Raw genomic sequence first — 24,419 nt, forward strand, 5'->3', positions numbered from 1 at the left:
GGAGAGCGAGCTCAGTCACCGATGACGATACCACGCACGCGCGCGCGCGAGCAGCAGCGGTTGGGGGGCGCGCCTCCTCTCTCCTCCTCGCGGACACTTTTAGTCAGAGCCCGGACTTTAATGTTTGGTGTGTGGACAAATCGACCCGAAAGACGGTAAGTCAGTCAGTACTGTGTGTATAACACGGTTACTCTACTACGAATAGTCAACAATGTTTAGCACAGATATTTTAGCTGAGGTTGGGTGGATGATAACAAATCTATATACTTCCACGTTATGAGAAGTTAGCAGCAGCGGCTAATACTGGCTTTTTCTAGCTAGCATGTTTGTTTGTTTTGTTTGTTTTTGTTTTGGAGGGTGTATTTATGAGGGTTTAATTTTTAAGTAAACACATATCCAAGCAAAGTGTTATGGGACGGATACAGACTTGACAACAAAATTGTCCTCTTTCGCCCTCTGTTGGATAAACTGTAGAAAGACATGCCATTGGGCTGTGCTGTGCATGGACCTGGCCTTGGGCTTGTTCTTAAAATAAAGCAAGCTCTCCTCAAGTGGAATTCAGCCTATATTAATGTTAACAAAGACCTGTAGTTTCCCTGTTTTGACTTGTCAACATCATCACAATTTCTGCTGTGAAAAAAGGTCCATAGATGACTGAATAGTGGGAGCTGGTAGCTGACACAGAGACCCTGTCACACAGGTATTTCCTGTTGTTGGTCTTGATTGCAGGGCGAGAAGGTCTTAGAGATTGCTGAGGTCACCAGACTCGTTATACTCCATAAATGGTGTCAATTGCCCCAATCTTGAAGGCATGACAAAAAAGAAACATCAAAAAGACAAAGAGTTCTGTGAAGCGCAGGCCAGGGACGGACCATAGTTCTTGCTGACCACTGCAAGAACACAATTTGAGTTCCAGTTCGCGATACCTGTGGTTTAGCTATGTCATTTTTGGCAATTGCACTGGTGAGTCATCTGTGAGTATAAGTGGCCTGCCCTTGTAAAAGAGAGGGAGGAAGAACCCCGTCAGCGAAGAATGTTGCTGCCAGAAAATAAAAGAGCAGGATAGGAGAAAGGGTAATGATAACAAATGATAAATCAAAATCATAATGACCAAGTGCAATATCCAAATTGTGGGAGCTGCAGTATTTTTGATAAAAGTAAAATATGCCAAGTTGACTTGCCAACAAAAATCACATTACCATTTTAAAATTATGCCAGTGAAAATGAAATGCAGACCAAAGGGCTCTTTGCACAGCTCCACTACTTCCTGAACTTAATGCTGCTCCTTCATTTCCTGTCTTACATTACTGGACAAACTGATTAATACAGGTGTGTCTGACCATTGTGACTACCCAGACACACCTGAATTAATCAGTGTGTCCAATAATGTAAGACAGGAAACAAAGGAGCAGCATTAAGTTCAGGAAGTAGTGGAGCTGTGCAAAGAGCCCATTCAGCTGAAATTGCAACATTTGCCTAAAATCATCAGCATTGTTTCTTGCATAGCCAATGCAGTCCTGATGTACATGTGGCTTGGCTCACTGGAAGAGAGGGACAGAGTGATTGGTAACACCTGTGGTTTTCCTTCTTTTGACAAGCAGACACCTCACCGGCACATTAGAGTCAAGACTAGACACTGAGAAAAAATGAGAAAGATAACTGTGTTTTAAAAAGGTTTATTATACGGGTGTTGCGTCAGCATTCTGTATCTGACAGTGGGAACTGAAAGAAATTGTTTGCAGAACTTAAACCTGCTGTGATGCGTTTGATTCACTGATTTGTTTATATTTATTAAAGTGTTCATAATATTGTGAAAATCCTCTGCACATTTCAGCAGACTGCCCCTAAATGGGGGCATTTTGCCCCTAAAAGTAAATTTTTCATCTACTTGCGCATTTGCAACCAGTAAATTTGCCGGGTTTTTAAAAATATTTTTAACACAGGTGAAATGTGGAAGGGGCGACTGAAAGAATCTGACATCTGTCATTACAGGTGGCAGGCCAGTGTGTATGAAGATCGTGAATGAAAAGGAAAATTAAATATTTGCTTTGCAATTCGATTTACGGTGTGTGCCCCTTAAGCTTCTGCTTTCACTCCTGAATTTTTAAGTTAGGGGCCACTGTGCTCCTAGTAAAAAAAAAAAAGTTAGTCTGGACCACTGTGGTGTAGCGGTTCCTGAAAAATGTTGTGATGCTATTCACTGCATCATGCCATCAGGTCCCTATTACTATGACACCATTACAACTTCCTCATAGAAGTTCCTTCATCTCCACTCTGAATCTGTTGTGACCCTCACCAGGGTCTTATCATGGTCACCTATGGTTATCATACAAGGCCCTTCTCCTCCTGTGCTCCTGGGGACCTTCAATTCAATTGTGTGCCCTTCTCCAAATTTGTGCCTGAGCTCCGCAGACAACCAGTAGGCTTTATGCCGAGCCCCACTACTTCCTGAACTTAAACAGGCTCCTTTACTTCCTGTCTTACATTATTGGACAAACTGATTAATCCAGGTGTGTCTGACCAATCAGTTTGTCCAGTAATGTAAGACAGGAAGTCTGTTTAAGTTCAGGAAGTAGTGGGGCTCGGCATAAAGTCTGTTGCTCCCCGTGAAATGTATTGTGAGATACGTTCAAGTTTAATTAACTGAATTTACCACATGTGTGCTCCAAACAAGACAGCAACAAGGCAGCAACCACATAACAAAAATGTGACATACTTTCCGACTGCATTATTAGCATAGGAACTATAGGGGGCACTGTTTCTAGCATGACTTGTTTTGTAGGTCACTGAAAGCAAAGGAAAGACGTGTGACGTTTCAAAAGGGGCCGGCAGTGTGGCGGTGTATACAAGTCTGTGCTCCCATTCATGCAGAGTGTTTAGCAGTCTCCGCCGACAGCTAAACAGCGCCACATCCTCATTAAAAACACGAAGCCCTTTTAGACTGATATAAAGGGTCGGTGAGTATTAAAAAAAATCTCCATTTTCACTTCGTGTCAGGGCGGTGTTTATGCTTTCTGTGTTGTTTTCGAAGTAACTGTGCAAATATGGCTGCAGGGGTTAAAAAAAAAGAAAAGAAAAGAGAGAGAGACGCCGACAACTTAAACAGCGCCCTGTAAAATGCGGTCGTTATTTCGATGCCGTTGACGTTTATGTCTGAGTGTTGCATTTCCTTGTCGGCGCAGTGCGTAGAGCTGTGGTGTGTTTACGTGACGTCCAGGAGGTTTTCTTAGCTTCGCTTTTGGCACAGCTGCCTGGGAGGATTGTGAGCTTATTCGGCCTGTAGCAGTCAGAAATCAAGTTTACAGGCAAATATCTAGCTGTGACTTGACCTAAATCTCAGCCTATTGCACTCAAAGCTATTCTATTCTTCTTTATCCTGTGGAAATATTTGCTGAAGAGGCCTCCTTTGGATATGTAGCTACATGAAACATTTAGTCATGACTTTGCATTAAGAGTTCATGTTGAATGATCTAGGTGGTTCTCTTGTCCATAACATGAATGTAGGCAAAAGTCCAAGTAAAGGTCATTCATTGAAGGACCTGGTAATACCAAGGCAATTGTTATATTAAATATCAATACACTACAGTATGTATGTACTTGGTAGTGACCTATGATCCGTGGTTGTAAGTAACTAAAAGAGAAATGTAATAAAGGTAGATAATGTGCAAGTGTCACCTGCCAGTGAAGGTCAGTAAAAGCTGGTCTGTGGTGTTGTCGTTTTGTTGGAGCTATTATAGAAGTACAAATAACACGCAGTTTAATCAAACATGGCAGAAAACACTGGCCATTTTTGATCCATAAAGGGAATTTCGTTTATTGACAACAGTGGGGGGAGTTCACACTACTGACATAATTTCACACAGACCACGTGGGCGGGATACTTGATATGGTAGCAGACAAATGTAACCTACTTTATACCGGGAGTGTTTAATGATAGTGATGTTGTGCATGATGTTTATAATGAAATGATGAAGTCTCATGAGATTGAATGATGTGGCGTTGGCGGTCTGAGTCATTGCAGACACATAACAGAGGGGGGCTGCCATGATTATTAATTAACGTTAGACAGCGTTTAGCATCTGCTTTGAAATGGAGGAAATGGGCAAACAACGATTATACTATGTCCGTGACAAAAAAAAAAGCCGTGTTTTGCATGGCTATGTTGTGAAACCTATGTGTGTTATAGTTTCTGGCATAGAAGGAATTGTGAGTAGCTTACTACGTTGCCAGTTTTGCCCGGTATCTAAGCGGCGGAGCGCTGCGACCTTTCCCCTAGTTTCTGCAGCACAGGGTAGATCATGTGATGTTGGAAAGTAGCTGGGGGAAGGGACTGACTGCTGAAACACTGATCTGTGGATGCTGCTGCTGCTACTGCTTCTGCTTCTTCCGAGGACTGAAAAGGTAGAAACGACGTGTCCTGTTTTCCGAGTGCTCTTGATGAAAGGAAAAAGGATCCTGCAGAGAAACCATTGCCTTTTAGAAACGTAGCAGAGGTTTTGCAAGAGAAACGCTGTTGCAGACGTGAAAACTTGATACCTCAGAGCCGTAGCATGAGCTGTCATATATTAACGTAACCCCGGCGAGCCACGAGACTTCACCTTTTTTTTTGACAGTAACTTTACGTGTAAGGCTGATATGCGTTTATATTTCTAACAGCATTTGAAAGCACCTGGGAGGAGGTAGTGCCTCTCAACGCCACATCCAGTGTCATCATCCACCTGGTGGTGAAATCATGAGCCTAAAAATATTCCTCTCTCTACAACCTAAAGCAGCACAGTATAATTAGTGCACAGTTTATCGGTATAAATGGCCTAATTCAATTTTAAATGTCTCGCATTATATAGCCAAGATCTATACTGTTTCATCCCTTGAGTCCTGTTTGCAATGCCAGTCAATATAAAAGAAATAGCATTACCATATATAATGCATGTTTACTGAATGAAAGACATGTATCTGCAGTATGAGATGCTGGCCATGCTAAGCACTCACTGACATACCCAAAATACAAGCCTGAAATCAAACTGTCCTTTGAGCACCCTCTATTGAGATGGCTTTGTATCAAGAATCTTCCACTACATGAGGAGGGACACAGATCGCTGTACAAAAGAAAAGCATTTCATAGGTGATTAAAAATAATGAATTTAAAAGTGTTATTACATTGTTTAAACATGTAATAGCACACTTAAGATGTACAAATGTGAGATAATAAAGAGCCTCTAGGTGTTGTTTGCATAAACAAGATGCCACACCTGCCTAACCTGTTTATAGATGAGTACCAGGGGTACAACACAGTCGGTCACCTCCCTCTCCTTTGGTGTCATCTTGCAGGAACCAGCCTAATTGGGATAGGAACTGAGTACAAAACATGCACATCAAGCTGATTTATGGAACCTATCCCTTTCATTCCCAGTATTTTCCCAAAAAAGACTGTTTCTAAGTGAATCTGACCGACCGGGCAAGAGAGGTTGCTCTGATGTTGTCCTTATCTGAATTATGTAGCCTACAACTTTATCTAGTATCAGGATGTGTTTACTGTACATTCTTTTTTGTTGTGACATGATCATTCTTGTGTTATTGTAACTTTGTAATGAATGTAGCCTACTACAGGTAAATTACATTTTTTGACCCACACCTTTGTCTTTGATATTAACTCTTGAATCTTCCATTTTTACTAACTAATCGTCTCTCTTTCCCCCAGTGACCCTGTTCAGTAGTAGCCAGCCACCATGGCAGAAGCTCACCAGGCGGTGGCCTTTCAGTTCACCGTCGGCCCCGATGGCATCGACCTCCAACTGTGCCACGAGGCTCTACGCCAGATCTACCTCTCTGGCCTCCACTCTTGGAAGAAAAGGTTCATTCGCTTCAAGGTGAGAGGTGTCTGACACATGAAAAAACAAAGTCCAAAGGGTTATCTGTACAGTATATACAGTCCTTTTTTCCCCTTCAACTTTGAGTTACTGTAAGTTACTGGTAATTTGGGTTCTCAATAGACGTCATGCCCAATGTAATACTCGGTTTTTATTTACTGATTGCTGTCCTGCTGTAAGTGTTTTTGTTGGGTTACATTAATTCACTCAGACTAGAAGGTCACCCACTCGCACACAAACACCCAGCAGTGACGGTAACCTTCCTGTCTGTTCTTTGTGTCCTAACCTTTTGCCTAGTTGTCTCTTTACATGATCATACTGAGTCATTCAAATCCAAAGACCTTCCAGCATTTTCACTCATTCATCTTCTATCTATTGTTTGGGTGCTGGTTATTAATGATAGCTGATGTGTCTCGGCAAAACATTGCTGTGATAATACATGTTATTAAATCAGTGATTTTATAAAATAAAAGCTAATATTTTCTTTGCTCTCTGTGACCTTGATGACATTTGTAACCCTCCTTTTGGTTCACTCTGTTAACAGAATGGGGTAATGACTGGTGTGTACCCAGGCAGCCCTGGTGGGTTCATGGTAGTGGTTGTGTCCTACATGTCCTACCATAAATATAATCAACTGGATCCCTCTCTGGGTTTGATTGCCAAGATAGGCCAACACATACCCATCAGGTAAGCCCACTGCTATTGTGATGTGTTGCCCCAACATGATATAGCATTTGTTTTGGGTCTTATTCCATTACTGGTCTCATAAAACAACACTGAACATTGAAACACTGTTCTGTAGCAGGAGTTTAGTTTAGGCAACATAAATTACATGGATGAACGGACTGTGATAGAAGATCCAACAAAATGCACAGCAATGTCAGTGGAAAGTTTTTCACCACATCTATGCAATTAAGCACATGCCTCAGGTATTTAGAGAGCACCTGCAGGCTTGTTTCTCCAGAGCCCCCATCAGTAGTAGCAGTTTCAGCCAAAGTTGCCAGCTGTAAAGTAATTGTTGATTTCATCATTACTCCTATTGATCACGGTCCAAAATCACATTTTGATCTTTGCTCTGTCCACCACACCTCATCTTAATGTTTGCAAACAAAGTTGATCTTGTAAACTGATATTGTGCCAACATCCTGCTTTAATGCTTCTCTTATCAGCTATACAGAGTATTTTCCCTCTAAGTGAAGGACATTGTTTATGACAGTGGTGTAAAATCTTTCACTCTAAGAAATGTCCAAAATGACACGTTATGTAGAACACGTTTTGCTATTACAGTGTTTCAGGACCAGAAATAACAGATTTAAGCCTATTTCTTAATTTGCTTAGTAATGAACTAAGGATATGAGTGTTGACATTTGATTAATCATTGTGTGTCAGTGTGTGTTAATCCTGTCCAGATAAATGGTATGCATTGTTTATCGTCGTTGACTTTGGACTGAGCCAAGTGTGGCAGCTGTTATAATGACATTTATTACCTGGTGTTGTGGTCTTGTGCATACTCTTTGATTGCACAACTGGTCACTTCGTATCATCTAACTGTTTGTGTTTGCTTTTAAATGTATTTACTACAACAATTTCTCATTATTTAGGGATAGACCCACTCTAAGTCTGATTCATTATAATTGTGTGGTTCTTAAGCAGGAAAGAATAATCTCTCATATATGTTTTATTTGTTACTGCTATTCTGACCCTCTTTGTTTCCCCTTCTCCGTCCACAGCCGATATATGTCCACAGACAGCCAGAGGATAGTCGGCGGAGTTCTAGTGGGCACGGGTCTGTGGGTCACCATAATCATGATAATGAGGAATGTCCTTAAGTCCCTGTTGTCATGGCATGGCTGGATGTATGCACGCCATGGCTCCTTGTCCTGGTCTACTCGTTTGTGGATGGTGAGCTAATGAATGTGCTCCTCTGTTCAAGTGACTTCATATCAGCGACATACTGGGATGTCACAGTGGTGTTTATTGAATGAGTAATAATGCAGAGTTTTGTCTTGCACATGGAAGACATAGTAAGAAAAATTGTAACACTCAGCCACACACTTTATTCTACATTTGACTAAGATCCAGTATATTATTTTACATTTGTGCATTTGTCTCATTTGTTAAATGAATTTGATATGACACCCACCATAAATTGCAGAAGGACATTAGTTTCCCTTATTATGTCCTGATAATACCCAGGTACAATGTAATTCTTATGTAAAGTGTATACAATACCATAAGTGCTACTTTAACATGTTTGACCTTGGGCTCATACCTCACAAGTTTCCAAGTGAAACACGTGCCTACTCTAAACTCCTTTTGTCCTCTCTCCTCCCCCTTATCTGTTCTTCTTGTCCAGGTATTAGTGAAGGTGTTCTCTGGCAGGAAGCCAATGCTCTACAGTTTCCAGAACTCCCTGCCTCGGTTACCTGTTCCCTCTGTCAAGGACACCTGCAGACGGGTAATTTCCTCCTGTTATGTATTTTTTTTTGTCTGCACCAGGGCTTTGTGCACATTCCATCGTTCACAATTGTCCTAGCTATTAAACAAAGTTTACACTCATTCTCAAATTGTATTCTAATAAACAGTTGAAATTAAAAAAACATTTAATACCCTAAATTGCTCCTGCTGGCTGCTCCATCAATGAACAGGTGCTTTTGGCAAATGTTGTAAAGTGCTTTGAGTTGTTGATAAGACTTGTTTGTGCGGACCATGTAATTTATGGTTGAATTGCATGTAAATGCTTATCTCTGTCAGGCCCCTTTGTGAAAAAGTACATGCTTTAATCGAATATCTACGCCAACATCTCTCACATCTCTGTGGTTTCTGTAACACTCAAGAAAGAATGCGAATAACAAACAAATCAGTGAAGGTCTTGATTTGTGTAAATTTACTTCTCTTTTTTCTGGTTCCTTAGACTATATTCCCTCAGGCAGGACCACTAAACAAACCCCTACCTGCTTATCTGTCAGGGGGAGAACGAAGAGATGGCTAGTTTTTCTGGCCTATCTGGTATCTCCTTGTTTCCTTTGGCTTTACTCTTTGTGACTTTGCTTCTCCCCTTGTTATAGTACCTGGAATCAGTGCGCCCACTGATGGACGATGAGCACTTTGAGCGGATGAAAGGCTTGGCAAAGGACTTTGAGAAAAACCTGGGGCCCAGGTTGCAGTGGTACCTCAAACTCAAGTCATGGTGGACCTCCAACTATGTAAGTCAAAAAGAAATTCCTCTTCCCTTTTCATCTTCCCCACTCTTTAATTACACTGTCTAATTACGTGTGTATAGGGGAGACCGGGGATGGTTATAACAAAGGGATGGTTGTAACAGCATCACTTTCACCAACACGGAATAACATTAGAGTTATGTGATCAATATCATGTGTACCCACTCACTTCCTGACATTGCATGTGAATTTGCATGGCTGTATGAAGAAGTGTGTAGGTTTTACAGCCAAAAAACTTTTAAGATAAGAAACTATTCTTTTGGTCCAATTCTAAATTCTGTGTATTTTTTAGTATCGATACTGTTTGAATTAGGTAACTTGTAGAAGATGAAAGAGCAGGTTCTTAGGTAAAATGTGAATCATTTCATCAATGTTTATTTTAAACCACCATGCTGGTACAGCTAGTCAAACAATAACTGACAGAGGTGGGGATGGTTGTAACACCTTTTATCTTTGTTGTTTTATTAAGTGTCAACCATCTTTCCTGGAATTTAACACGGATTATGAGCTGCTTCTGACCTCCTGCTGAAGGTCTCCATTCATACATGTACACCATTCATTGGTATTATCAGAATATGTTCTTTTAGACGGCTCTCCTAATGTTAGGACCCACACCACTGTCACTGTTCTTCATTTAGCTGTCAGTGATGAGTTACTTTTGTTCATACTGAACCATAGGAAGATGCTTTAGTGTTGGAACACGCTCAATAAACTTACATAGATGCTTATTTTGTGGTGTGGTCTCAGTTATTAGTTTTCAATCTCACTGTTACAATTTACCCCAGGTTCTACCCTGGTAGTGGCATAGGTTGTAACAGTGGCACTCCTTGCATTTGACATCAAATAGTGAATTCTGTGATATAGTTTAATAAGTTTGAGGCACTGCTATTTGTAGTAGACAAATTAGGGTACTCTGTGTCAAAAATTGAGAGCCCTACCATGAACACTCTGCAAGTTATAGTAGCTGAGACATAAAGTGTTACAGCCATCCCCAGTCTCTCCATAAAGTCACCCTGTGCTTCCCTGTTTCCCCCCTTGTCTTTGTGCTGCACAGGTCAGTGACTGGTGGGAGGAGTATATCTACCTCAGAGGCCGTGGGCCCATCATGGTCAACAGCAACTATTATGCCATGGTAAGACATCCCTACCTGATTGTCTGCTTGTAGACAATGGTGCTGCAAACCTTTGTTTCATGATGAAGAATTAATCTTATCCCTGTACAGTTTAAAGTCACATGCCAGCTGTATCAAACACATCTCAAACTGAGCTTCAAATTGTATGAGTTGATATTGAAAATGATTGTATGTATTTTGGAAGTACAGCTTAACTTGCTAAAAAATGTTATTATAGACTGGAATATCTGGGGTGATGAAATACATAATCTTGCATTAATTTTGTTGATAGAGAATTTGTTGAAAAAGCCCCTGACATTAATATTTGTATGGGGGGCTACTGGTCTAAACTCCTGTGTGATGGGTATTTCACAATTAAATGTTTTCCCAAGCATACTAACTTGGTAGCATAACTGTCATGTGTCTTAAAATATATAGCCTACACTCTAAATCTGTGGGACCATCTCAGGGGACAGTATACAACCAAAGTCTGACTGTTTTGGCGTTTTCAGCATCTTGGCTGACAAAGCTATAATCTATGAATTACAGTATGTCTTTACTGTGTGGACAGTTCACTCCAAATCTGTGTCTCATTTGTGATCATGAACCCAGTGACCTAAGCAGGGAAAGTAAGAAGGTAGCCCACAGCTCCCTCTACAGGTTTCTGTTTGAAGTGTTGAGACAGTGAATTGGATTGTTGCCGGAGCAGGGTATCATGGGCCTTTGCTTATCAAGCAACCAGAAATATGAAAATGTTAATTTTGCAGTGTGTGTGAAAACTGCATGTCATATCACAGTAAAACAGTCATCAAAGACAGTGGAATAGTAGGTTATTGTAGCTACTGTATACATATACAGTTCTTGACTAAAATAATAACAAAAGCTCTATGGATGGATCACTCAGTAACATCGTGTTCACACTCATTTCTTATGTTGTTTTTTTTTTTTGGTGATAATGTGTATTAAAGCAGAAGTAAGCGGAATTTTTGTGTTAATATAATATCTTCCGACGGCAATCACTTACATAGAGTGTTTGGTCTGAAACACGGGTCTGTCAGTCACTCGGAGGAGAAAACTTTTCTTGTATCCTACAAGTTTTATCCAATGAGGAGAGAGAACGGCATGAAGGGCTGTGTGTGCAGCCAAGGGATGCGCGTGAATGTGGTGACGTAGGGAAGAGGACCAATAGATCCATGACGAGGGCGGGGGCTGCTAACTCCATCGCCTGACAAGAAGTTATGGTGCGTTCAGGCAACCCGTAACTCATGTTTTTCCGACCTGTGAAGTCGTACCAGTTCGATCTGGTACGAGTTCACGGATCGGAAGTTACGAGTGGCCGTTATAGTGCACTTTCACAGGCAACAGGTCGGAAAAACACGAGTTACGGTTTGAAACCGTAACTTACGGTTTCAAAAGCCTGCCTGGAACGCAGCATTAGCCAAAACGACCGGATCACTTACTTCTGCTTTAATCTCTATTTCTCCAGGATTTCCTATATGTGTTCCCAACCTCCATCCAAGCTGCCAGGGCAGGCAATGCCATCCATGCCATCATGCTCTACAGGAGAAAACTGGACAGAGCCCAGATCAAACCAGTGAGTATAGAGTGCTTTTTTTCTTCACTATTGAAATGCTTTTGTTGAACCAAGGTTTGAACTTTGTTCAAGCAGTGAAACAAAATGGATCAGTGCATGTTTGATTATATCAATCTTATGTAAATGTTTAACTAATTTAGAATGTATTGATTGTTATTATCACAGTGTGTTTGCCTTAAAGTATACATTAACTGCTGCTTATCTTTCACAACCTGTTCTTGTTCAAACTTTGTCATGCACAATCTCACCTGTGATGAAGCAGACAATTGATGTTGCTCAGAGCTCACAATGTTTGACTCTGACTTTAGATTGAGCCATGTACTGTGCTTCTTGCTTGTTTTGATCAAAGTAAAGCTGTGATCACAAGCTCACAAGCATGTCCTGTGTGAAGCTTGGCGAAAAATCAATGCTGATGATTTTCTGCAGCTATTTTCCTTGTCCTTTACTAGTCTGCATGATGCCTCAGTGCAATTCTTGTTACATTAAAACTTTGCACAATACTGGCACACTATCTATTAACATGTATAAACACACCGACTGATCTCCGACTATATACATATAGACGTCTGATGCATGAGCTTGCTCTGTTACACACTTACATTCCAGTTGTCTTTGTTACTGTTTTGTCCCTTCGCTGTGTCGGACGCTGCGTTAGCTATACTTGCTGGCGAACAAGGTTCCTCTGTGTTCGGCTCAGTGGGAGCGGATGTTTAACACCACCCGCGTCCCTGGTTTGGAGACAGGTAAGAGGAGGGCACATCTTCGCTATGCCCTCTTACCCCCTATACCTTGTGCCCCTAGCCACTTGTATGGCAACAGCCATTGGAAACTCTTGACTCTAAGTCTCATTCTCATCAGCACAGCCCTGAAAAAATTCTACCTTTCATTGGCTTTCATAAATCTAAATATTCAAATGATTTGTCAAATCTAAAGATCCTGAAATTCACATTGTTACATCAGGGTTTTGCTGGTGGCTTTGAGCTGGGAGGCCACTGGTTTCTGGACCCTGCTCATGTCTCCTTTCCTGGCAGCCTTCTGAGGTCTCTCTTTCTCCTTAAGACTGCTTATCAAACCAGTTCTCATTGCTCCCTCTCCACTCCATCCATGCTCCTGTCCCAGTACATGTGTGCCTGCTGCCACACTCTTGTGATTTTAGTGAATTAGTTTGTCATCTTTGTGTTTGACTCTCCCCTTTTGCTTTTCAGCTCATGCTCCTACACACTATTCCCATGTGCTCATCCCAATACGAACGTATGTTCAACACCAGTCGTGTCCCAGGTGTAGACACAGGTAGAGTCTTGAGCGGTGCTTCCTCCTCACACCACTCATATTGTACTTCTCCTTGGTACATTTTTTCCTTCTGTTTTGTAATTGAAAATAATATAAACCGAGTGAATACATTTTTGCACATGTGCAGGTCTGTGCACATGTCAAGACTAATTTGCATGTGCCTGAAATTTTGGGTTTGAGTTTGAGAAGGTGACACAGCAGTGGTTTAAGGTAAGACCTGTAACCTGGAGTTGAATAGTGACATACAATAACCATCGCTACGCATGGGGGATGCTTTTAAACAGTCGACTCTGAGAGGGCAGGAAGCAGTTGAAGGAGAACCATGTACAACAGATGTAACATGCAAACTCTCATTATGCAAATGATTTCTATCTGATTATATCCTATAAGTTAAGGACCTGTATAAGATGAAGGGCCAAAGCTGAATACTTCAGGACTAAGTCCTGAAGCTATGATGTTGTGTAAATATACAGCACAGTGTGTTCATTTCCGAGATTTAAAGCCCCTTGGCCCTGACTGACTGTTTTTAACTTTGTCGCAGTAGAGGGCAAGGAGGCAGGAGAAAAGTGGTAAGATATAGATGTTTCACATTAGCCCTTTTAAATTCTATATTTTAATCGTGTTATAGGGATATAGAGTTTAATATAATTAATCTGCTGTGACATGAGTTGGAAAAAATCATGTTGCAATAGTTTGTATTGACTGTTGTAATGCATACATGGAACATTATCGGAAAAGTGCCAGTTTTTGTTTTCATATTGCTGGAGGTGTATTCATGTACAGTAATATGTAAACTAGTAGAACTCAGTCGCGGGTCTGATTGGAAGGTTCGGCGGGCCGGATGCGGCCCGTGGGCCGCCTATTGAGTACCGCTGTAGTAGAGGAAGCACAGTAGGCTCAGTACTACCTGGATCTCAGGTGGTGGTTGTTGTTCTTGGGGTTGTTCCTAGTGTAAGTATCTCCTCCCCTTTGTCTTCCCTGTAACAAGTGCAATGTCTGTTTGAACATTGTAAGCCTAAAAAAGAACAGTGTCATACATTTGTATCCGAAAAACAGACAATGCTTTTCAAATTGTTTCTCTTGGTTGTGCACAGTGCTGCTGTTCAAACAAACATTGCCTCAGTCCATTGTCTCCAAACCACTGCCCTGTTCCTAAATTACTTTTCATTTTCATTCATCTTACTTCCTGCACTTCCCATTCCAAGCTGCTTTAGTTTTTGAACTTGATAGTCCCCCTCCCCCACATCACATAATATCACTGTGAAGTGAGTCTGTGTCCTTCAAATGATCAAAACTTCAGACTAAACCCTAAAATATCATTTTTTTCTCACAACACAAACCTGGTATTTTTGATATTGCACCATTTCATCTACTTGGACCAGGTACTGGTCTCTGTCACCTTAATTAAATGAAATGATGCAACATTCATAGTCCATTTGTACTGCTGTCTTTCTCATGTATTTATTTCACAATAGTCTTGACAGCAATAACATTTTCATAAGTTACAATCTTATATGTAACTTGAAGCAAGATACATATACCAGATACATAATAGGGTACATATACCAGATACATAATACATAACACATAAATATACTCTACTGGACACCATCAACAACACAACTTGCTTTGTTTGTTTTCTCTTTTCCTCCCTCCTTACAATTGGTCCCTCTCTCCCAGACACTCTTCAGCACACGAACGAGAGCAAACACATAGCTGTGTTCCACAAGGGCCGTTTCTACAAGGTGTGGATGTTTTATGACGGCCGCCTGCTGTTGCCACGGGAGATTGAGCAGCAGATGGAGAGGATCTTGTCAGACAAGTCGGAGCCTTTGCCAGGAGAGGAGCAACTGGCTGCACTTACTGCAGGAGAGAGGTAGGTGGCATTACAAAGTGAGCTGTGGACAGGATGGAGGAGGCCGCACAATTTACACCACATAGAATAACAGTGCATAGATGGATAGATAGATTATCTTTCAAGGTTAATTCAGTGTTATACTTAACATTCTGGAAAAGAAGTTCTGCAGTGTTTACTGAGTGTGTATTATAATAGATTAATATGAACTATGAATCGGCTTGACACTGTATTTGTAGCACACTGACTCAAGTGTACCTATTCTTTACCATGCTACAGGACCCCATGGGCAAAGGCTCGTGAAGCCTACTTCGGCCGTGGTAAAAACAAGCAATCTCTGGACACCATTGAGAAGGCAGCCTTCTTTGTAACCCTTGACGACACCGAGCAGCGCTACGAGGCAGACAATCCTATCAAGTCTCTGGACAGTTACGCCAAGTCCCTGCTCCATGGAAAGTGCTATGACAGGTGGGACATATAAACTGGATTTATTTTGTTTCTGATTACCAAAGAGTGTGTGTGATATGTTTGTTAATTTATAATTAAACTGTTAATTATTTGTTTTTATTTAGGTGGTTCGACAAATCTTTTAACCTGATAGTGTTCAAGAACGGCACCATGGGTCTGAATGCAGAGCATTCCTGGGCAGATGCTCCAATCATTGGTCATCTGTGGGAGGTATGTGAGTTCAGTTTAGGCCAGCTTCTAATTATCACATTGTCACATAATTATTTAAAATGAAATGACCTCTCTTTTGGCATTATCATAAAGTCAGGTTCCCTCTTATGGCTTCCTATAAAAAAAAAAATTCCTAGGAGCTTAATTCGTTTTTTTTCCTGGCTCAATATGAGGCTGAAGTGGCGCCATCCAGATTCTGTGCGCACGCATGTTCATGTGTGTCGCACTCTCAAGTAGTTCAAGCAAGCACATTTTTAGTAGGCAACAGGAGGAATAGTACTTAGGGTGAATCCTTTGTGATTTACAAAAGAACAGGATAATTACCCATAGCAATTAGTAGTCTATTTTGATGTCACCTCTTTTCACATTTGTTTTATGACCAATTAATAATTCTAACAAGTCAATGATTCAAGAATGAAATTTTTTTCTGACAAATCTTTTTGCTGTCTTTGTCTCATGTTTTCAGATTCTTTGTCGGTGTCTCCACTAGTTTTTTTATCGCCTTAGGGAACATGAATAGAAATATAATGTCAAAATCATCTTGTCCATCACATCAATTCTTTTTTGTTTTTAGCATGTGCTCTCCATGGACCCCTTAAAACTGGGATACACTGAGGACGGTCACTGCCATGGGGCGCCCCACCCAAACATGCCTGGTCCTCAGAGGCTGCAGTGGGACCTCCCTGCTGAGGTAACGTTAACAGAACATGTCTCATTCTGCAGGACTCAACCTGAGATCTTTTCTTTATATTGCTTGGTATTGTCTTGGCTTCCCTCTGCTGGTAGCTTGAACTATGTGCAGCAGTGTTGTTATTTTATCGCTTATATTTTAAGATGTAGAAGAAAATTCTTCTGGGTAGTGTAAAGAGTGGAGTTAAAATGAGTTGTCATTGATACTACATCTGTTTTATCTAATTCACCTCTCCTTTCCTCCCTCTAGTGCCAGGAGACCATCCAGAGCTGTCTGACATTAGCCAGGAATCTGGCAGATGATGTGGACTGTCACATTTTCCCCTTCACTAACTTTGGAAAGGGTCTGATTAAGAAGTGCCGCACCAGTCCTGATGCCTTCATCCAGATCGCCTTACAGCTGGCCCATTACAGGGTTAGTGCATAAGGACTTTGATTCATCTCAATGGTCTCTCAGAACACGTTTTAGATAATGCTCAACAAGTGACCTTTACATGTTTTACTTATAATTTTATGTCGAACATTAAGATATTGGAACCACTGAAATATATTATTCTGTAGTTTTGCAAGGGTTGGAAGCTGTAATAACTTATGCCTGCTAGTTTGTTTGAGATTTGGAAATTAAAGCACATTATATTGCAGTAGACTGTTTTCATTAGGTCATTAGGTTAGTTTTTCATGTTATTACTAATGAGGATTAAACTCAACTCTTAAAGGATAATTTCAGTTTTTTACAACCTGGACCTTATTTCTAGCATAAAATACAATCATTTTACTCACCCAGACAACTTTGGTGTCATTTGGAGTTGTTTTGAAGAAATTAGCCGCAGTGGAGCGGCGCGTATATCCGTATAATGCGAGAGCACGGGGCACGCAATGCAGCCTCTAAATAACACATTATCCGCTGCAAAACTTGTTCATTTCACCAATATTTTGTTATGATACACTGGTGCTATTCCCCTCCGAGCCCGTGGTGGCATGTTATCAACATCCGGGGTCTCTAGGTTGACCTACTAACCTCTGAGCTGGATGATGTCATCTCTGACCGCTGCCCGGCTCATTCTGATAATAATCATTCCGCTTCGGCATTCAGGTCCATTTTTAGTGCAACTAGCCGGAGCTTTAGTGAGTCCAGGCTGCGGAGAGGAAGCCTGTGGAAGCTGAACTTCATCCAGCTGCTCATTTTGTTCTGACAAGTCAGAAACACGCAGAAACGAACCGTAGCATTAGCGGTAGCAAGTTAGCCGCGCCGGGCAGCGGTCGGAGATGACATCATCCAGATAATAATAATAATAATAAGACTTTATTAAGGACACAATCAGAGGTCCATAGATAAGAGGTTAGTAGTCAACCTACAGGCGCCGGATGTTGATAACATGCCACCATGGGCTCGGAGGGGAATAGCAATAGTGTATCATAACAAAATATTGGCGAAATGAACGAGTTTCGCCGCAGATAATGCGTTATATAGAGGCTGCGCTTGGGTGCCCCGAGTACTCGCATTATACAGATATACGCGCCGCTCCACTGGGGCTAATTTCGTCAAAACGACTCCAAATGACACCAAAGTTGTCTGGGTGAGTAAAATGATTGTATTTTATGCTAGAAATAAGGTCCAGGTTGTAAAAAACGGAAATTATCCTTTAACTTAATTCTGAAGCTTCATGCTGAGCAGACACTAATGGAGTCCACACTGCGCTTAAATCCCAGCAGAGGGCAGTCACAACTTGACTGAACAATATACCACAAGTCTATTAAACACTGTCAATTAAAGATTTAATCGGAAAGTGTAATTTCATGCTGTATTTTTTGTATTTTGCGTTTTTATTTGATAGAATCAAACACAGCAAAAACATATGAAATAGCAGAAATTAAAAAATTTTCTGCGACCGGGTGTTTGACATCAGAGTATTCCTTTATCTAGTTTCAGCTGAGGAACTGCAGTTTCATTGTGCTTCTTTCATGAAGTCAATCCCTTGTAATTGTAATTGTAAATGTAAACCTTTTTAAAGGGTACTAAATTTGTGAGTGATTAGATTATTTCCTTTGTCGCTTGATAATTACAAAATACTCTCCTGAGGTGTCACTTTTAATACCACTCTAAATTCTCTTAACAGGACAAAGGGAAGTTCTGCCTGACATACGAAGCCTCCATGACACGTTTGTTCCGTGAAGGCCGTACAGAAACTGTGCGCTCCTGCACAATGGAAACCTGCAACTTTGTCCGTTCCATGATCAGAGATGAGACGGTAGGTACAGGACAGAAGCAACATCTCACCCCCAGATACTGTTTGACTCAGTATTGTTAATCATGCAACCAGTATCATGCTCTTCAGTGTTTGACATGTTTTATTTTTGTCTCTTTTCTGTCCATTCAGAGAGAAGAGCGCCTCACCTTGCTCAAAGCGGCAGCAGAGAAGCACCAAAACATGTACCGCCTTGCAATGACAGGAAAGGGCATTGATCGCCACCTTTTCTGCCTCTACGTGGTTTCCAGATACTTGGGAGAAGACTCAGCTTTTCTCAAAGAGGTATGATCTATAGTTGTAAGTTGTGAGATATTTGCTCTTAAAGATGTCACAGTGGCCCTTGTAAACTGCCACAGAGATCTAATATTCCCTGTGAATCCTCATCAGTGTTGTGGGTAATGCAAAGTAACAATACTCAGATTACTTATTTGTTGTAACGAGAAACATAACGCATTAGTTCCACGACTCAAGTAATCTATAACTTAGTTATGTTTTTAAATAAGTAGTGTAATGGTTTACATTTATATATAGTAATCTGTTACTTTAAGAATTTATCCAATTCAAAACATGGCATAAAAGGCATCTGGATAAGGAAAAGAAAATCCCAACTGCATCCTAGTCTTAAACCTTTAACCTGCAGGTTTACAAATTATGATTTTTAGAAAGATGTCATTCAGTGTCGGGACTTCTCGGTAATTTAGAGGTAGGTGTGTGTCCTGTGGTCTATTGGCTCCAGCATGCGTGAGGCATCGCAAATAGCTTTTCATACTCTCTAACAAGTTACTTATATTCTTTGGTAACGCAGTAACGTTAACAAATTACTTTTAATTGACAGTAACATTGTAATGTAAGAAGTTACTTTCTAAAGTAACTTTGCCCAACACTGATCGGCACAGACCAGGGCCTTCTTATTTATTTACAGGAGGTACCTAATGTCTTCACATTGGAGATTTGAGATGGTTTTAAGGTTTGGTCTGCAATGCAGTCTCTTAAATTTAGTCTGCAAAATGGGTCATTTACAAATAGTCCAATTTACTAAATTTACTCCTGAAATGGTAGGTAGCTATTAAAACTCCTTTAAGGAAATAAACACTGCAAGTTTTCAAAGATGTCTAAAAAGTGTTATGTAGGCTAATAATACAGTAGTGTCTTTGTGAGTGAATGACTTAGCTGTTTTTATGTTTAGGTGCTGTCTGACCCGTGGAGGCTGTCCACCAGTCAGACTCCTCTGCAGCAGGTTGACCTGTTCGACCTGGTCAGACACCCAGAGTATGTGTCCTCTGGGGGTGGATTCGGTCCGGTGAGTTATCCATCTGTTTTAAAGACTGTGAAAACTGGAAAATCATCAAGTCATGTCCTTCATGGATAATATTTGTTACTAACTAAGGCATAGCATGTTACAAAATGGTCTCTCCACACCCACCTGTTTTATGTACATCTTGAATTAGTAAAATAAATTAGTAAAAAACATAAAAAATCCAGATGTTCACCTCTCTGTTTCTGTCTTGTGTACAAAGGTTGCTGATGATGGTTATGGTGTCTCTTATATCATTGTTGGAGAAGACCTCATCAACTTCCACATCTCCAGCAAACTCTCAAGCCCAGAGACTGTAAGTCGTGTGTTTTTCACTAAATCTAGATTATTTTATTTCCATTATTTCACAAATTCATTAAAAAATTCACCTTGTTCATTTCAGGACTCGCACCGTTTTGGCGGCAACATCAAACAGGCCATGCTGGATATTCTGGATCTCTTCCAGCTCGACAAGAAAACCAAGTGATCGTCCTCTGCTTGGCTGGAGAGAAAAAAACATGCTGTTTTTAAGCAAAAGCATATATTCTTCCTGAAGCTTGTACAGAATCAAATGTTGGATTTGGGGTTATTTTTAAGTTAATTGATGTAAAGATGATTGAGAGATATTTGGAAACATTACTGTTAATGTATGTGAGACATTTATGTGTACTGTATGCATAGGCATGTTGAGGTTCTGGTGGTATTGGCTTCAGGTAGTGCGCAGATCAAACTTTTTATTTACAGGACTGTACACACCTGTGCCTTAGTGACCCACTAATGTAAACAAAGGGCAGAAAGGGAGGAGACAGTTAGTGCCGCTCTAGTCTAAGAACAAGTCTGTATTATTGCAGTAAGACATTTCAGCTAAAGGGTTGTTCAGTAGCATCATCACATATTTCAGTCAAATTTGACATTGAGTTTTTAGTTGAGAGGTGGTGCAATATTTTTTACTAGGCTTCGTCCCAACAATAGAAAACCTCATGGATTCTTTGTTTTTTCAAGTTTCTTCTACTCTCCTCATTTGCAGCGCCTGAGTCAGGTGTGACTGCACCAAGCAGCACACTTGATGTAAAATATCATAACAAATTCCATGTTGTATGGTGTCCATTAATTTCGTTAGGCTTAGTTTAAACACTGAATCTTTTTTTCTTAAGGCTCTGCAGTTGTATCCAATAATATTATACCTACTGAAACCTGTAGGAGTAAAACTGTAAAAGTGTAATTGCAAGAATCATAGATATTCAGCGTTGATCTGAGAAACGATCATGTATCATTGTGATTCTGGATACCAATACAGAAGACAGAACTATTGCTGCTGTCCGATCGATGGATCTCCATTGCCTTTCTGACTCAAGTGCACAGTGTGTTTTTGCGTTTTTATGTGTGCGTGTTTGTTGTTTTGTAACTCAGGTTTTACTAACTTGGCCTAGTATTCTGTGCTACTGGCTGCAGCATTGGAAGTCCTTATGTTGGTGTGTGTGTGTATGTGCAACAGCAAACAAAGTTGAGATGCAGTATAGTGTCATGTGACCCTGATGAGCTGGTGGGTAGTATAAAGTTTAGTTTGTTGTTGAAGTGAGGGATCCACGGTGAATATAATGCTGAGTGTAGCCAATGGGTGACTTTTTTTTTCTTCCAGTTCTTGTGTTTTAAAAGAGTGGGGTGACTATATTAAAACCCTGGTGTGCACTCCATGATTGGCCCTTTTGTTCAAACTAACCAGTTCCTAACTACCTTGGTAGCCTTTGTCAGATCAAGACAAACCATTAACTTGTTTCAGTAAACTGTCAAGTTGTTGTGGTGTTGCAGCTGTTGTTTCCTTGTCACAATGTGGTGCAGAATCACTCAGTAGGCTGTTGTGTCTCTCCAGTACAGTAGGAAATCTTTGCTTCTCTTGGACTAATGCTTATAATGGGCCGAGGCGCTGTCATGTATAGGAATGCATTTTTGTTATTATGTATAAGTTGTCAGTTCAACATTTTATTTATTTTTCCCCCCATGTTTTAAACTCTTTATTCACGCTACAAACTGTTTTGAGACTTGCATACTTACCAGCTGAATGTGGAAAATTATAAGCACTAAGTTAAAGCTTTGCTGATTATAAGAAGTGAAACGAACGAAATGCTTCCTTATTTTTGACATGACATTTTGTTATCACAGACTTTGCCAGTATGACGTAGTTGTATAACTTTTTTATCTCGGTAGACCTCATGTTTACACTGCTGCATGGTTTTTGAGGATGAAGCTGTATATGTTTGCCTTTAATTTAAAGACATGTAAAAAGACAAGCAGCTGATATACCAAAACAAGTTTTAACAATAAAGTGAATGTCAAGACACATTTATCATCTCCAAGTATCTCATTTGGTTCTTTAAGTTTTATGTATTTATTTATTTTAAAATCTTTATAAAAACATATAACTGTATATACTGGGGAGGAACACCACTGTACTCATCATATGGCTACGAACACCAAGATACTCAAATTCTGGATGAATCCATTAAATAAGTTGATTCATTGATCAATTAACATGAAAAGATTATTTAAAAAACTCTGAGTTATTATGTTTCAGGTAACGTCAAAGTGATTCCTGGACACTGTAAATGTCGGATTGCCATCCTTACACCTACATTGGTTGTTTCCCGAATTTAGCCATAAGCTTGGTGACCCATGTGTTTCAACTTGTCATCTACTGTCCTGACAACTAATGAGCCTTTAGGTAATGTCCATTATGATGGTTTAACCCTTGTTGGCAATTCATTTTAGTTATTCAACCCTTGTCCATATCTGAAGGCTGACTCATTATAGTAGTTATGTTTATCAGGTTTTTTTTTAATTTGCTCTGATAATATGTCAACCTCCTGAGACCAGTCTTTCCTTTCTTAGCTCAGTGTTTACTTAATGAAATGGAGGCTGTAGTCTGCCACTTGAGCCTGCCAGGTGGTCGGGCTCAAGTGGACGCCACCAAGAATCAGCTTATTCAGAGTTATTAACGTAAACAGAAGATGTTTAAAGGTACTGAGAGGTGACAGATTTTCAAGGAAGCCATAGGCAGAAAGTGATTACATGTAAGTTTCCCTCCAGGTCCTGTCCACCCTTCTCTCTCTCTGCCGAAAACACACACACCTCCACAATGGTACACCCGCGCCGATGTCACCCTGCTCTGGGCTTCCGATAGCAGGCTAACATTTCCAGACTGCATTCCTGAGGTCTGATTACCCTTCATCTGCTCTGGGGACCTGCAGTGTGACTGCTTCAGAATAAGTATCACTTTAAGGGTCAACCTTTTCTTTTTGTGTCTGTCAAAAATATGAATTGTATCTTTTCTTTCTGTGCATTTGGACACTCTGAACTCACATTAACACAAAAGGAGAAAGCCAATATATTCTGCATTTGAAACACAAGGCAGGCATACTATGACAAATCCATACAGTGTCATCAACAGTCTTCAACCCCACTGGCTTCTGGATAACAAGCCTTTAAATTGTACACCTAATTGGCAAGCTGGAAAACCCATTGAGTCAAGAGCAGACACTGAAACCTAAAACCTTGACTTGCACTTTCTAAAAGTAGACTTCGGGAGAGATCTGCGGCCTCTGCTTGTCACCAGTTTAATTCATGTGCCACTTGCTCCGCAGCACCCTCAAAGAAAAGAGGGGAGCCAACGTTGCCTATCTTGTTTTATAAGCTATTCATTCACGCAGGAGGAGTAGGGATGTTCCCATTTTGCCCAGTGGTAATCTCTGGTGGCTGCGAACAGTGGAGAATAACATAGTTCTCATTGCAGCTACTGTATGTAGATCATTCGCGTCATTCTTGATTTGGGTTTTGGCAGGACAGTTTGTTTTTCCTGCACTGCAGGACAACTTACGTAAGGCTCTGTTATGCCCCCAAACTAATTGGGTTGAATGTTATATGTTGATTCAGTGAATGAGGAAAAAATAATTGGACCACTGTGTCCTGTTGCTAAATGTTAGTTTAAGGGCTCATGTTTTTAACCGCAGGCTTTCTGGAAGGAATTGTGCTATTATGTCTTGATTTCACATGAAAGTGGACATCACAGAGGGGTATCCGAATATCCGAATAAAGGATCAATATCAAATATTTATTAAACTCATCTATTGTACATTCAAATTCAATATTAATGTTAGATTTATGAAATGAAATAATGGGGGAAAAAATGGGGTCTCTTTTTGTACAAAATTCTCCAACTCTAGCTCTTTAATCCCTGCTGTCCTCTCCAGCTTCTAGCACTGTAACTTCATCACCTCACAAACCATGGAGCCACACTAGTATGTCTTGTGAATATTATCTGACTGAGAACTGCGCCCAGATTCTTAAAAAAAAAAGTGCTATATGAATCTAAGTGATTAAGGCGAGGGTGTAAACGGAGATGGTGAGCTTGGTGGCTGGCCGGGAGGGACCATGCATGTCTGCGGCCAGCTGCACCTGTCTAACTGCGCTAAAGGAGCCGGGGGCCTGCATGGGGGGCCCCAAGGTGGAGCTCAGCCAAGGGGCAGCAGGGGAGGAAGGTAAGGAGGAGAGGCTCAGGGGAGGTCGGAGCTGAATG

General features: G+C 40.7%; 1 protein-coding gene across 4 annotated transcripts; it reads left to right on the top strand.

Annotated features, from left to right (window-relative positions):
- The first annotated feature begins 64 nt into the window (after nucleotides 1-64).
- cpt1ab (carnitine palmitoyltransferase 1Ab (liver)) lies at nucleotides 65-21,144 on the top strand. 4 transcript variants are annotated; one of them, XM_083974243.1, is made up of 19 exons: nucleotides 65-174; nucleotides 5,722-5,867; nucleotides 6,412-6,554; nucleotides 7,598-7,769; nucleotides 8,224-8,325; nucleotides 8,936-9,073; nucleotides 10,143-10,220; nucleotides 11,686-11,793; nucleotides 12,999-13,083; nucleotides 14,764-14,959; nucleotides 15,218-15,406; nucleotides 15,511-15,616; nucleotides 16,191-16,307; nucleotides 16,557-16,721; nucleotides 18,424-18,555; nucleotides 18,685-18,837; nucleotides 19,742-19,855; nucleotides 20,073-20,165; nucleotides 20,253-21,144. In XM_083974243.1, the coding sequence occupies exons 2-19, from the start codon at nucleotides 5,727-5,729 to the stop codon at nucleotides 20,334-20,336; spliced, it is 2,316 nt and encodes a 771-aa protein (XP_083830369.1). In that variant the 5' UTR covers nucleotides 65-174; nucleotides 5,722-5,726; the 3' UTR covers nucleotides 20,337-21,144. The 4 variants fall into 4 exon arrangements, with proteins under 4 accessions (XP_083830369.1, XP_083830368.1, XP_083830371.1 ...); XM_083974242.1 differs by lacking the exon at nucleotides 65-174 and adding an exon at nucleotides 2,857-2,953 and having other exon boundaries at nucleotides 5,699-5,867; XM_083974245.1 differs by lacking the exon at nucleotides 65-174 and adding an exon at nucleotides 2,873-2,957 and having other exon boundaries at nucleotides 5,699-5,867.
- Nucleotides 21,145-24,419: the final 3,275 nt, after the last annotated feature.

This window comes from Trachurus trachurus, assembly GCF_905171665.1.
Source record: "Trachurus trachurus genome assembly, chromosome: 6".
In the NCBI taxonomy this organism is placed as follows: Eukaryota; Metazoa; Chordata; class Actinopteri; order Carangiformes; family Carangidae; genus Trachurus; species Trachurus trachurus.